General features: G+C 39.1%; 1 protein-coding gene across 1 annotated transcript; it reads right to left on the bottom strand.

The window, feature by feature from the left end:
- Window positions 1–5,525: 5,525 nt before the first annotated feature.
- On the bottom strand, window positions 5,526–13,845 carry OCIAD2 (OCIA domain containing 2). Its single transcript, XM_072862417.1, is given in 6 exon segments — window positions 5,526–5,625; window positions 6,917–7,022; window positions 7,966–8,013; window positions 10,239–10,292; window positions 11,164–11,284; window positions 13,786–13,845. Coding segments are annotated over 6 exon segments (489 nt in total).
- Between the last annotated feature and the right edge of the window lie 2,465 nt (window positions 13,846–16,310).

Consider the following 16,310-nt stretch of genomic DNA (forward strand, 5'->3'; position numbering starts at 1 on the left):
AGTTTTAGCACTATATAAACAACGCCCGATCTTTTGTAAGGTCAACTATTCTTCCTCCTGGAGATCTCTTCCCCTCTAATTCCAGACTGAAATAAAGATTACAGAAGCAACTGATTACCTCAAATCTTTCCCTGTTTTTTTAAGGTCACCCCTAAATTCAATATATTCAACTTCTGCTTCAATTAAATTCTTTAACCAACTTGTATGGAATGCATGATAGTAACAGTCGACATAGATTAGCTCATTAAATTGTGCATAATTACTATAAAATGGCTGTACTACCTAACAGTTCTTAGAGCACTCTCTGTTAATCATCAGGAGCTTATCTTCCCAAGTAGAAAAATCATGAGGGCCCGGCCATGAGAGAACATGAGGTTTTGTCCAGCTCTTCCTGTCTCCCTTTTGCATAAAGTAATCATGTAAAATAATCAGTATGCATTTAAATGTTCCTTTCTACATCATGCAGCACACTACTAACACCCCAACACCTGCTTTCTTATAGAACTTCTCCTGTGAACTACAAGGCACTTTGTCATATTTCTTTGTCAAATCTTAAGAAGCTTAAAAGTTTAAGTAGGTCCTGTAAACCATCCAGTGCTAAAAAATCCAGCATCTCTCTGATTCCACCCCTAGAACACACATCCAGCCACCAGGAAAGTTCCAAGACACCTGTAAGTCACAGCACAATGAAAGCCAGTTGGCTCCAATTTTATCGAATCAAGTAACATGGTACAGAATGTGTTGTGAGTCTTCCTCGTGCTTTTGTAGCTGGTGCTTTTGGGAGAGTCAGTTAACTTAAATTCTACATTATTTAAAGATTTTTAAGTTATATTTAAGAAGTATTACAACATCATTACTACCTCATTATAAAGGCTTGTAGCCCAGCTGCACACTTAACAAGATTGTTGGTCGAGCAAAGCAGGAGAAATTGTATTTTAACAGAATTAAATAACAACCTTGCCAAAATGAGGTTTTTTTCTCAGATCAAGCAGTATTATGTGGAGCCTGGCACCTGACAGGCTTAAATAATTATTTGGCCATAAATCCTCTGAAGTACAGAAAAATGCTTTTAAAGACCTCCTAAAGAACAGGTTGCCCATAAGCTGTGCTCATTTTTCCTTTGATATGCACAAATTCAGTGCTAATACAGCTTAGATTCACAAGCAGCCTTTTTTTCATAACAGTATCATAGTAACCCATGAACTTAGATCCACACAATTAGCTAATCAGAGTATCGCCTCTTGCAAAGTATGGAAATAAATTTAGAAAAAAAGGCGACAATTTTTATATAACAGTACATTTATTACAGCAAAGTGACAGGAAGCCTGAACAAAATTACATTTAAAGCAAAGTTAAGTAGCTAAGTTGTAACCCCAGGGGGTAACACTGACCACAAGAACAACCTCAGAGCCTGACATGGAAGATCCTCTGTCACATGCATCAATCTCCTCGGCATCACATGGAAGTAATGGCTTGCCTCAGATAACACAGGCATGACTAACCTTGGTGCAGTTTGTTGCTGTTACCTTGAGAGCAGATGTCAGATGAAGAGAAAGTAGCTGAGACATGCCACCATACAAGTTTTGCTGGCTATCACAGTACACCTGTGATAATGACATTATTTTCACAAAGGAGGTTGATTTCTCTGTGGTTGTGTAACCCTCTCTCCCTGTAGCCCCCGTTGAAGGCTCCCCAAGGCTTACCTGCCTGTACACCAAGCATCAGCTCTGATACAGCGCAGCCGTGTACCCTTGACTCAGACTGCTGAGAAAGAGCTGTGGAAAAAGTCTGTAGAAAGGTAAAAAGCATAAAATTAAAGCCCCTGTTGAGACAGGGGTCCCTAGTATCTCAAGAATTCAAGAGGGGAAACACCGACTTGGAAAGGTATAAAATCATAGAGGAAAAAAGCCCAGGGAGGCTAGTTAGTCTTAACGCTTCTCCTCCTGCCTGGTGGCTGCCTGGCTAGGAAAGACCATCCACATGCCTTATCAGGGTGGTGAGTATTTAGCCTAATAGCTTGTTAAATCTGGAATGTCTTTTGTGTGTAGTAACCAATTAGTCCTTACTTTATACTTTTACATTCTATACATCCTGCTTGCAGAATCTCTTTGTGCCCAGGTGAAGATGCCTGAAGAAGCGGCTTCAAAAGAGGGGTACTAACCATAGGCATAGTGTAAAAGCAAACAAACAAACAAACAAAACCACAGAAGACAGGCTTCATCAACTGAAAGTGAAGCCCAAACTTTTCAGTAGCTGTACATTTGATTTCCATGTGAACACCATCGCTGTGTTTAGGGGAAGTATCTGCTTTTAATTTCCTGAGATATTTCACGGAAGTTGGTGTGTCATGCTGTTTGTAGAGAGCATGTGCCATCTAGTTTTTTCTCAACATATACTAGCCTTGGATTGCATGCAGACCATAAATTGTTCCAAAATATTGTATCTTCTTGTTCATTATGAATGTGGCACACGCTTCTGATATCCCTGGCAAAGTGGACTTTTACGTAAAACTGGCCTATTAGAAGTTGGTTCAGCACAGTAACTGCAGTGTGACAATACCCTAATGAACTTCTAGCTTAGTACTTTTAAAACAGTCCGTAAACAAGGAGTCAGCTCAGAGACTGAACAGCTGCTTAACAGTGCAAAATCATTTAAAAATCCTTGCACTCTTTCCTTTTGACATAGAAGACAAACATTCCAGCGTATGCCATTTTGCTTGCTACACAAAGTATTGCCAGCATCTAAGTACAATAGACAAATTTAATTTTTCGGCACTAAAAGCTAAATTGCACTGAAGGGAGGAAAATAAACCAAAACATGCTGAGAAGAGAGAGAAGAGAAAAAAAACAAAAAGTGCATTACAAGAAACTGGTATTTACTATGAACAGAACTATGTAACATTAAGCCACTACTTTAAATAAGCCGATTTACACCAAACCAAAGACATTATTTCTTCTCTACAGAGTAAAGCCTTGAAAGAAAAAGCTGATCCATGAGATTTTTATCATCTTCACCACATCTGTAAACGGAATGAAAGGACCCATTACTTAGCTGAGTGGCACCTTGTTTTCGATGTGAAATGTGCAGCTTCTTGGTGACTTCTCCAAGAACTCTGCAAAGTCCCTGAGGATTAAAGACATTACCTTTGGACTCATCAACATGAGTATAATTTCATCCGGGTGGTCCTCCTAGGCAATGCCAGAGCTTGTGATGTACATTTAGCATGGATAGCGGTGAGATGCGCTCAGTAGGGCGTCTGTACATTTTTAGAGCATAGCATGCTAAATTAAGAATTTTTATTCAAACATAAAAGAGGTTATGAGGTTATTATTTTCACTGTTTAACAATACAGAAAACAACACAATGCTTACAGTATTTATTTTTCTAAGTTTCTAAAACCTGTCCATCAAAACTGATTTCTGGCAAATTCAAAATATCACGCTGGCCCAAATATAGTGACTTTTTCCTTCCAGCAATTAAAATTTGAAAGAAATACACTTGTCTTACATTTGTTTTCAGACTGCGTTTCTGACTAAGCTTTCTAGCCCTTTCAAAAAACAAACAAAAAGACCTAAGTGGCTGGTAAAAAGTGCAGTAATCAAGGTCTTCGATGAACATGTGAGCTGGAACAGGGAACAGGTTCCACAGCAGAAACTCCAGGACCCATTGCAGGAGGAAAACAAACAGAGGGGCCTGTGGCATCCTGCGTTCTTCCCTTGATACAGCTGCAAGACTCCTTAGTATTTGAGACAATTTGGAATTTATTTAAAAGCTAATTGGTACTTGCATACCAGAAAAAATATTGCCAGCTCACAGAGGAAGGCTGAAAAATAGAAAAAGACGAAAAAGAAACTGGATTTAAGGTTCAGCAAGCTCCAGCTCTGACAAACAATGGAGGTAAATCCCACGATCAACATTTGATTCCACTACACAGGTAATTGCTAGTAAGTGACCATCCTCAATTAAATATGCTTTGGGGTCCTTATTTGAAATAGGTGAGGATACTGGCCTACATAAGCAAACATTTATTTAAGAGAAAATCTTCAAAAGCACTTAATAAGCACAGTAACGCAAGGGCTTAATTAAGCTCACAACTGCTAATGGCTTTAGGGTGTCATTCATTCACAGTTATCTAAGTCTGGCTTGCTCCCTCCTTCGTGCTGGTGCTAGCAAGTTACCCCTCAGAAAGGTCTGATTTTTTTTTTCCCCCTTTCCTTATGGGTCTGATACTCAGCTAGAGCAGGAAGCTGATCTGGAGGGCCACAGTGCTTCATGATCTCTACAGCTGGCACTACATTTTGGCACTTCCCATTTTGGCAGCAACCCTTTTAGGTGAGCCTAAGCCAAAGTCCATTTTCTGCTAGTGGCTGAGCGCTTGCAGGTCTTGATATAAAATGCTCAAGCAGTGGCAAAGTTGATTAAAATCAGGAATTTATTCTAATGGCTTCTTTCAGGACAATCCTTACTGCCATAATGTATTGTTGCATAGTAAAAATCCATCAAAGTCTCTCTTCTGCGTAAGTAAACAGGTTCTGCTAGGATACTCCTCCTACAAGTGATTGTCTGCAGCCATGCACTTCAGAGCAAGAAAGGGACCATTATCAGTATCCTTGTCTAAATTCCTACATAATATGTGCCAAAGAGACTCAATCCAACAATTTCTGCATCAGGCTTTTGTTCCAAGCTACAGCTAGAGCCATAACAAACTCACATGGCAGGATTTCAAACAGGCCCTCTGCCCTCCTCTCTTGCAGGCAGCCAAGCTATTTGCAAACACTTTCACACATTCTCCTGCCTGTGAGAAATGTAGGCCACAGCTTACCACAAGCAGAATGTGTGAAAATGCTTTTAAAAAGCACAGCTGCTGGCCTGTTTTTCATAGACCAAGAGTGAAAGTGCTTTTAAATACTTCCCTGCCTTCCCCTGTAAACTCTCCTTTTTCACAAAGGGAACTTTGCTCTTTCCGGGGTGAAAACATCACATGGGCCGTCTCCCCAGCTCCAGCATGTCGTTGCTCTAGCACCACCCTTACACTACCCTCACTAAGGCTGTGGCCAAACCATAGTACTGGATGAAAAAAAACCCAACAAAACACCAAATAAACAAACCAACCCACCCCCAACTGTATCTGCTTTTAGATTCTCAGTATTTCAATGTATTTTTTAGTATCAACATTACCCATAATTATTTGATTCTTAAGTAAAAAAATTAGAAAATGAAAGGAGTTATATTTGTTTTCACACAAGTAGTCAACCCAAAGTAATTCCAATTAGGTGAATAAACAATACTCTGCTACAGCTAAAGCAGAAATTCCTCTGAAATGGAGGGATTTAAAATTAGCATGAAAGGTATGTAAGGTAAAAATGAAGAAATAAATTTAATTACAAAGCACAGATAGAGATTATTTCCTTGAATAATGCTCAGATTTTAATCCATGATTAAAATCCATGATTTTCACTATATCAAAGGTTTCAAACAAGAATACCTCTCAACATGGAAAATAAAATGAAAATTTATTTTAAATGTCAAGGTTGCCTACCTGGGACTAAGACTGAAGGAACGGAACCTTCTTTCTCATTTGATCCTAATTTTGCTTCACATTCTTTACAAGTATAATGACAATGCCTACAATATTGAAGCAGATAAAGCATTCAAGAATTTTGCTTCTTGAATTCTTCTTCTAATTCCTTCTAATACAACCATATAGCATGCTGGCAAATGTTCTTGAAGAAGTAATCTCTTGCCTATGTTCTCCAATTGTTGTAACTGCTTTATAGGACATAAACTGCAAAAGATTACATCTAAATGTCTCAACCAGTAAAACCCATTAATTATTATTCTTAACTACCATTTCCAGCAATCACCAAAATATAATAGGATTTTCTAAGCAGGACAAGACAGTCCTTGCCATTGTACCTATCAACAATGAGCAAACAGAGTTAGGAGCAAAGCGTATGATACAAAAGAGCAACAAATAGCCACTTTGTGTAACACCATGTGAGGAAAGTAATAGCTTTGTTATGTGGGGGAAGAATGGAAGTGGAGAGACGTACAAACAATAAAGCAGCTTTCCATTATCAGTCAGGCATTTTCATAGGCATAACAGCTCACATTGGTCTGGGGGAAAGACGTGGAAAGACACAGGAGAATGATTTTGTGGGTAGGATTTTTGGAAATGCATTTTGTGTGTGAATATAAAAGGTATGTGAATATGTGTGCATATGAGAAGCCATACTAGGAATGAAAAGTAGTACTGGCAGTTGAAGGAGGAGCCCGGAAGGAAGTCGGCGTGTGATTTGACGGGAAAGAGTACTTTATATGAAGTTTAGAAAACGACTAAAACATGGAGGTGACAGGAGGCAACCATTGAGATCCATCATATGGTTTAGAGTTGCAAGGTGGAAAAAATACCCATGCAGTTTGTGCTCTTCATGGTTTGGCATGACAGTATGAGGTTGGGCAAAACCACAGAGGAGGAGGTTGGAATGTGGGTTGAGATTGAAATTGTTGTTAAAATATGAGGATAGTGTAAAAAAAATCTGCAGTGTATTTGGCTGGATGTATGGTACAAAGGAGGACTCAAAGGGCCAAGTGATATCATAGAAGATCATGAGACAGTTAGAGGCACAATACTAGATGAAAAGAGAACTAGTAACTGTGTTGTTCCATCACACTTAAAAGTATGATAATTTCATTTAAATAATGGATTTCCTAATAACAGGTATTACACTGAGTTTAATTTGTATTTTCGGAAGAATATTTAGTAGTCTCTAATACTGACATATATAGCCTAAGAATATAAGAGTAGTACCTCATGACCTGATCACAAATTTATATTCATAGTTTTGCTGCATATTATTTTTACTATTGTAAAGACTATTTTGATCTAGGATTAATGATTTAAATAAGCACAAACTTTTTTTGTTGTGGACCAAACAGTACAATACCAATTTTCTGGAACTTTTTTTGGCATTCTCCTATGTATGACGCCTTTCCAATGGCAAAACCTAAGACACCAGCAACTATAAAGACAGATAACAAAACATGGTTAATACAAGAGCTTAAATCAAGAGTCTGCAATTGGCTCCATTTTAATCATACGATGAATTGTATGTAGCATGTCTTCTCAAAACCTATTGTGAGACACAGCAACTGATCCAAAACAATGCAGACAGGAAAAGGATATAATATTCACCTGGAATTACAAGATTTCAGATTCAGAGGAACAGATTATAAAGAAAGCCCACAATGAAATTAAATCACAGTGTCAGCACTGATTTCTCTTGCCCTTGAATGCACACCATGGTATTTCTGATGATCGCAATTTTATCACTTAATCTTCTTAGGGCTTCTAAGAAGCTAGAACATCAGCCTGCCATGCTATCACACTGGGGCTTTCACTCATTATAGAGTCAGAATAAAAATATTACTTCAACATCCTCAATTTTCTGTTGAACTTCTGCTGAAGAGGGAATCAACTTAATTTCTTGCCATTTAAGAGCCACCTTACTGTACGGTTTCTGTGCTTTTATTTGTTTTCTTTATCAATGTGGGCATGAACTAGACAGTTAAGATAAATCAAATGAACATATGAAAAGGAACATACTATTTTATATATACTATGATGGCCCCTTGATACCATAAGCTGTGTGATCTGCTAAGCATGGCTGCTCAATGAGGCTAACATTATTTATAAAACGAAGGTGAGGTTGGAGTTTTTACCAGTTTGAAAGGATATATTAAGTAAATATAAGCTGCTACTGAAAATGTTTACATTAAAAGAACCTTATTTCAAACATTTACTTTTAAACACAGCGGAATTCTGATTTCTTAAAGCACTGCGGTAACATGTCATAAATTCCAAAAAAGGAAGAGTTTGAAAAGAGATTCAGAGAGATGCATCTAAGGTCTGCAGATTGCCTGTAAATAACCTTTCTTTTCCTTTTAGAATTGGGTAGAACTTACTTGCCATCTTAGGTAATGCACCAAATCTTGGGCTTGCTGAGAAAATGCCTACAATAAAAGGAAAGTCAGAAAACTTAGTCATTTGAGGAACTCACCAGCACTCAAAACCAAAGACTATTTTTCCTACAAGCTTTTGTATTTCTGAAGGTGAAGACTGTACAAAAACCTTGTAAGTCCACTACCTCAGCTTTAGGAACAGCAGAGCACTTTCCATTCCACAGGTTCTTAGCGCATCCGTTTTGGTGCAGTCCTAGAGTCATAGGAGGAAGAAAATCTGGACTTTGCAGGATTCACTCCAGGCAGGGGTTCGGAGTGCAAATCAACATGAAAGCAGTAGCAGCATGGCTGCCACTGGTGATACCTGCAGCACTACCGGAGGAGGAGATGGTGGCTTATGTTTCAGCACAAACCAACCTTGCAAATATAATAGCGAACTGAAATCTCTTACTCAGGGTCCAGCTCCTTGTGCTGTAAGAAGCAGGCCCAAATTGTTCTTCAGTAGTTTTCTGTGGCTATTATTAAACTTGTGTTAAACTGTACCACAGATACCTAGCCTCCTCCTCTGCAGAGGAGAGATCATACATTTTGGCCTTTATGAGGAAAATACAGCGTGCTGAACATGAAAACCAAAAGATTAGCTTTTCCTACCAAAATCCACCTCCCCCCAGTTAACACCAGAAGGTGGAACCATTATGCCTCTGCAAGTGCATGTGTCTGGCAGAGGAGTGCCATACTGTGGAGGAGGGCTCCACACAGTGAGATTGCCATGGCAAAGGGAAAGGAAGCGAACAGTGTTTGCACTGTTACATGCATTCAGACTCAGAAGCTCCAGCTTCTTCTAGAGCCAGTGTACTGCATGCAGTCATCAGAGAGGAGTGTTTAGACAGAGGAGCATTCAGTCTATGCTAAGTGCAAGGGCCTTCGCCCACTGGTATCTATGCAATTTTAAATTGGGTCTTTCAGGGGAGGGAGGAACAAAATTGTTGTTTGTTTCTAAACAGCCCCCCCTCTTCCAATTGTTGACGCACAGTAATGATTATTTAATATGGGCATTTGTTATTTCACAGATGATAAGAAGTGTCCAAGTACAATGGAGAGAAACTGAGAAGAGTACCTGGTGCCAGAGGTGGCATGTTAGCTACTGAGACAACCCCAGTGCCCTCCCTATCACTGCTCACCCCTTTTCAAATGTGTAAACCTTTGCTTTCCCTTGCACACGCTCCCTTGCTCCTTCCTTCCCCGTCTGCCTACAAGCTCACAGGTCAAGGATGCAACAGGGAACCCACATTAGCCTCTTGTCATACAGCACAGCTTTTAGCTTTTCTACTGTAGTCCTCCTGATCATCTTAGTTTAAAAAAAAAAAAAAGACTGTGATGAGGAGGAAACATGGTAGCAGTGGCTGGAAAAAAACAAGGGTCTTGCAACCACACACAGTGAGAAAAGGCTAAGCCATTTCCACCTCCTCCATTTGCTGTCTCCCACCACCCATCCCTTATAGCCCCTGGATTCTTTTCTGCTTCTTGCTTCAGGCCCTGTGATTCTTCTCTTCTCCTACCTGCCCCTGCTGTAAATGGCTGCTGATGCAGGCTGAAGAACTGTCTTATTTACTCCTGTGGGATACACCCATTTTAGCAGTCTTCAGGGTGGATGCCCTTCACTCTTTACCCAAAACGCTAACCTCAACCTTATTATTAGTCAAGACCCCCAGAAGGGAAACTCAAGGTGCAATATGTAGAACCAGGCTCATTCACCACATAAACGGAATACAATTCTCTTTTGTGTTAGATTGCAGATCGCAAGCCATCTCTATAAAAAGCTCTCTGTCTCCTCACTTTGGCAGTATTCCTTGTCCCTTTGCACCAAAGCTGTATTCATATTGATACATGGTCACTGTAAAAACATTGCCAGCATTTTTCAAATAAACCAACAGTTAGAGCTACAGTACCCAAATCTGATGCCCCTGCTCAGGTTGTACGATGCTCTGCCCTACAAGAAGCTCCAGTGAAGACTCTACTCAAATACATGTGATCATGCTGACAGAATCTAGTCACCAGTCTTTGAATTAATGAATTCTCTTTTCAGTTCATGTTCTTTCAAAAGAATGACTGTGGCAATGCATACATAATGATCAAATCACTATAACAATGATGGTGATGAGCGAGAGGAATATTGATCTTGGAAAACAGCAGGCATTAGGGAAACTTGCATTTCAGTAGTAATTCCAGAGTCTCAACTTCATAACTTAGGACCATCATGTATTTTTTATATTTACGTTTTGAGACTAGCCCCTGGGTGATGAGCACGCTCCCAAGAGACAAAGGAAGAGCTGTAAAAACAAAAAAGAGTAGTGTATCTGGTATCAGCCAAAATTTGTTACCTATTTGTTAAATACATTACTCTTTTATATGTTAAATGTTTTATATACGAAATGTTTTATATGTTTATAATGTTAAACACATTACTCATCTTCTAAGCATTAACTTTGCATACTGCCTTAATCACCTATTACATCTGCTCATTCAGATTACTATCTCTTCAAAGCAAGCATGTGTTCACACAGTGCCAGACATCAGGCATGCTGTAGCATCTGGAGCTAATGCATTATATATATTTATTAAATAATAGCTTCCATAATCTGAGTATCTCCTCTCAGTACTGCAACACTAGTAATGGCAGGAGCTCTTATTAAATGCTGAAACCCTTTTCCATCTTCTCCTTTCAGAAAATGTATAATTTAGATACAAACTGACATGGTGGACTTAAAAGGCAAAAAAACACTGAGTAACTAATCTTTTACATGTCCTAACACCTAAAGAGTTTCACAAGCCCAAGACACATAGTCATGCCTGCCTTTCATTCAAAGGCAAGAATAAGTATGTAATAAAGTAAAACACTCCTAAGGCTGTTTTAATAAGAGACTTCAAGAATAGAACCAACTCTATGATTGTTAAAGTAAGTTCATATTAAACAAGAGCTTAATTCAACCACTTTTACCTACAATGATTATGCAAATAATTCAATTAACCCTATAATAACATATTGCTCAACGTAAAATAAGGTGACAGAGTTAACCTACAATAATATTCCAACAAAACCCAATGTATTACAATAAAAGGCATGGCATTTTGCAGCCAGTTTTGCATAACTACATCAAGCAGTTATTCTCAGTGTGATAAGAACAAGTTTGGATCACTCACCTCTGCACCAGAAACTTTCGTTTTTGCATTCTTCACAGATCCTTGCAATTTCTCCAGCACTGTGAATTTGTAAGATGGGACAATAGAACATTGGGTAAAAGGATAAACCTGGGTTAGCTTACTGAATTTAATCTCACAGGAAGAAAAAAATAAATCAATTAAAGACAACAATTTATTTAAAAAACAAATTAAATACAATGCAAAAATGAACCAAAGAAGCAAAACTCCTTGTTCTATTAGCAGTGTGATGAAATACTTGATACCCAATACAGAAACAGAAAGAACTACATAGGTTTTAAAGTTAAAACCACTCATCCTGTTGGCCTATACTTTCCTAAAATAGCTCAGCTGCTGCTCTCCCCAGAAGTATATTGCTTTATTTCTGTTAGCCATTTCAGTCTTATGAGCTGCATCAGCTTTCTGGGAAAGAAATCACAGGAAATAAAGGAAGAGTGGTAGTTTCTAAAAATGAAGTTCTGCCCTGTACAGAAGTCAATTTAAATTCAATAAGAGTAGATTTCGCAAGTATTCAGAAGAGGGTCAACATAAACTTTGTCAGATTCCCCTAACTAGGCTAACTTTCTCTCCGAGCAGTTTAAATACATTCATGGCATTAACTGAACTCATCCATAGTGGCTTCACCTTCATAACAATTAGCTTGCCGACAGGCTTCTTTTAGGCTAATTCTAGCTCTTCTTTTTTCCATTTTGATTGTGAGAAAAAAGTGTCAGTATTCTCTCTTGCATTCTACTATCCAGGGTATTGACATGTGGATATAAGTACATTATTTTTCTTTCTTTAAGAGATTACTTGGTTATCAGTGTTAGCACTTGTAGTGTCATTATTGGACATCTAAAATACACGGGTGTACTGGTTTTGGCTGGCAAAGAGTTTATTTTCTTCATAGTACCTGGTATGGTGCTGCATTTTAGATTTGTGACCAAACCAGTGTTGATAACACAGGGATGTTTTCGGTATTGTTGAGCAGTGCTTATGCAGAGTCAAGGCCTTTTCTGCTTCTCACCCCACCCCACCAGCGAGTAGGCTGGGGGTGCACAAGAAGCTGGGAGCGGACACAGCTGGGACAACTGACCCCAACTGACCCAAAGAATATCCCATACCATATGATGTCATGCTCAGCAATAAAAGCTGGGGTAAAGGAGGAGTCATCATTAAGTTAAAATTAGTTGAAATTTTAACATTTTTCTGTAAAACCACAACCTCTACAAACATACCTATTCTTGAAAGCAAAACCAGACTTCATAGAACAAGCAGTGCCTTGGGAAAAAGAGCACATTAGTCCATTACTGGATTCTACCTCATTTTATGCGTGACTGATCCATGACTTTGTAACCATAATAATGAAATGCACTTATTGGCTGCAGCCACACATTTCACATTTTAGCTAATTAATATCTCAGTCCTTCTTCAAGCACTGCTCACACTAAAGTTAATGGTGGTGCTGCTTGGGTAAACAGTAGAGAATTGACTCTACTCCAGACCCTAGAGAACCACTCCAAACTGGTTTCACAGCAAGGTCACAGCAAATACAATAAAATCCAAACAGGCTGAGTGAAAGATAACGAAATGAGTGTCAGGGCCCTAAGTCCACCAACAGGCTTTGCAACCTTTCTGTCCGCATACACACCCTGCCAGGGGTTTAGTTGCTTGGGCTCAAAGTCTGCTTTAATATGGCACAGTTGTGTAACACTGAATTAGACCGCTGTGAAAACAGCGAAGCTGGGAGAAAGCTGCAAGAAGCTTTGCCCAGGGCCTCTGCCCCTCAGCTCAGGAGCTGCATGTAAGCTCAGGCCCTCGCCTTAACTGTGTTGTAGGTACGCCTCTACCTGGCCTTTTACCATGATGATCCCTACCTTGCCTTGCTAACTCGATGTCCTGGCTTACCATCAGACTTGCCCTATTCCTATGGACTTGCCTGGCAATCACTGGACCAACTGTTGGCTGACCCCAGTTAATGTCACTGGATCTGCTCTGCTCCTCTTTTTGGGATACTATGGGACTGTGCTCCTTGTCCCTGAGGTCACAACCCCTGCCCACCTTGCTGTCACTCATGGCTCCCAGGCCACCTTCCTTTGCAGATCAGCCCACTTTTGCTGCTCTCTGGCAGTGACTGGTTAGCAACAAGGTCATACCACATTGAAATTCCTTGTGGTTAATTACATGTTTATAGCATAAAATGGTAAATCTTGAACCCTCGTGGGTAGCCGATTTCTCCAGCAAAGGGGAATGCTCATCCTCCGTACAGCTGGAGGGCAGGTTCTTGTGCAGTAGTGTTCCCTTCTCCCCTTCTGAATACATACACATGCACAACTTGATGGGGACAAGTTATACTGGACTAGTACTCAGACACTAGGGCTCTGCCAGTTCATAACTAGTTTAACTAGCATAGCATAAATCAGAGCCCACGATCTTAAAACTCAAAAGCTCCTAGCCCTCTGAGTGTAGTGAATCAGGAAGAATAACACATAGCCCTTTCTTCTCTTCATTTATATGCTTATGCTAACAGACATCTGTTTCTCTCTTCAATATGAGTGACCAATGCAAAATCCCAGTTATTCACTAGCAATAGCATCAAAATAAAAGGGAGGAAACCCAGCTTACCCATCCAGTTTGCTTTAGTGGAGATGTCTGACTTTCCTGTTGGGTTGTTTCGGAAGACATTATCTCTTTCCTTGTACTCTGCTGCTGATCTTGGTCAGCAGAAATTATGTGTTTTATGCTTGGCTACCTCTGTTTCTGCTGGGTACAAAGGTAAAAACCCAAAGTATCATATTGATACTGTAAGTTCAGTGTTCACCTAGAAATACTAATGACCAAGTTGAAAGGAGTGTATTTTTTTTTACAGCAGATAGCATCCAGTCACCTGATCATATACAGTTTACAGCACAGTGTATCACTTACTATCAATACAGAGTTGTGTGTAGCCTAATTCAAACAGGAAAGTCGGTAAGTACAATCAGATGCTGGATCATGACCTAGCACAGCACTCTCAATCATAAAGAAGTGAGAACAAATATGAGCAAGTCATCCAAAACCTTTCTAATTTTTATTGTATTGCAGATCAAAAATTTAGCTTCTTTAGTCTGCTATCCAGAATCACTGTACTACTTCTATTCTTATTGCCATCATCTGAAGTTTTGACTCCACAGGACTCACACTGCAAGCCTATCACAAACAACATCCGCATTTCCAACAAACACAATCCAGTTACAAACATGCTTTAAAAAAAAACCCACTATAAGAATAAATAGATTCCAAAGAGTTTTAGAGTTGCAATCTTCCATTCCAGAGAACTGTGCTGGTAGGGAAAAGCAAGAAGGAATCCCATCTATTTCTGGAGTAATTCAAACATCTAAACTGTGATTTTCACCTAGCACTTTGCTGCGTTGTCTGGCACTTTATTTATCAACATACAGGGCACTGCTGCTTTTCAAAAAGTACCTTCTGGGAATGGTGGCACTGAGCAAGGCTAAAGTGACTGAGAAGGACAGAGTTAAACAGGAAACATATGCGACAATTTAATAACCTGAATGGTTTTTGGCATTCATAATATTACTGTATAAACCACTTCCTGCACTTATTTTGGGGTCAGTTACACAGCTATAAAGTTCAAGCAATGTCTGCTTCATGCAGAGTGAATATTCAGACGCCAATGCTTTTTAAAGTGGTGGAACAGAAGGAACACGACCTCCTCTCCTCTTGGTAAAAAGACCCAATTAAGCATTGCATTCGCACCAATCTGCACTTTATTCTCAGCCACTCTCAAAAATGACAATGACCACTGTGTCTTTGAAAAAATTTGAGTTTGAAAATCCACATAATGTTGGGAAGACCCCACAGCTCTTCACTGTCTGCCTCACCCTGACTAACTAAGAGCAATTTAATTTTCCATGTCTCTCATCACTTAATGCAAAAAAAGATATAAAAGATGAGAAAAATGCATAAAACTTTAAAGAGGTTTATGTCAATCAAAGACACAAAATTTTCTTATTCTTATCTACTTTCTTATTCTTATCTGCTCACGAAGCCTACCTATGCAGACAGCTGCATAAAAAGCGTCGCTGGAAAGTACCACTGACTGATATGGTTTCTAACTGCTGCAACAGATTTTAAGTGCTCATCTTTTTCATGAGGATAAAAAAGCTGAGTCACTGGAGAAAATAAATGAAAAAAATGTAAGGAGTATAAATTCGGTTATACAAATTTGCAGCTTGCCATTAACCTCCTATGTTGTCTTCAGCATACATTTCTCCAGAATTGTAAGTTATTCAGCTACACTTCTGCTTCAACATAACAAAGAATCCCAAAAATATGTAGCCCTTTAAGCAGCTTCCTGATGAAAGCTGAAAGCTATACTGGCAAGAATGAAGCAAAGGGACAGAGTTGAGGTCATCAAAATATTATTTGATTGAATTATTAATATTAGTATTTAGCGCACATGCTGCCTCCTATCTGAGGAACATAAATGTGTTCCAGTATTTTGGGGCATTGTGTCTCAGAAAGACAACTGTCATCCCAAAAAATAACTTTATTTGCATTCACCTATTGAAGAAACATAACTTTCTTGCATATTTTTACTGTAACATTTATTGCTGTTTTCTCAACCTATGTAATTGTTAGTGTAACAATTAACTGTATATTCTCTTAGCTGCCTTGGGAAGAATTCCCCAATGATGTTATTCTTCTGTTTAACTGAAATACCTATATAACACATGATTAAATCCATGTGGTTTGCAAGGATCAAATACTCAAAAAACATCTTCCTATTCTGCAAGAACTGTTCTGGATCATTTACTCATTTACAGAAGAAAAGGCTAATAGAAGACTCCTGAAAGATCTCATGGTTTTGATTCTTCTAACTGGTTGACAAAGAAGCAGTATGCAAGAAGATAGCTACGTTTTTCGGATGTGAAAATTGCGAACTTCATATACTCTGTTTTCAATAAGAAGCCTCCTTCCAAATAGGAATGATGACGGTGTAATTTCTAAGATTACTTGGGGGAGAAGGTGGGAGCCAAAATTGCATGTGTTAACCGGTACATACAGTTGACTGTGATCTACAGTGGAGACACTGCAGTACAATGATCACTGAGACAACTCATTAGGACTTCAGAGAGGCCCTTGAA

The sequence above is a fragment of the Ciconia boyciana genome, chromosome 5, assembly GCF_034638445.1.
Source record: "Ciconia boyciana chromosome 5, ASM3463844v1, whole genome shotgun sequence".
Taxonomy (NCBI): Eukaryota; Metazoa; Chordata; class Aves; order Ciconiiformes; family Ciconiidae; genus Ciconia; species Ciconia boyciana.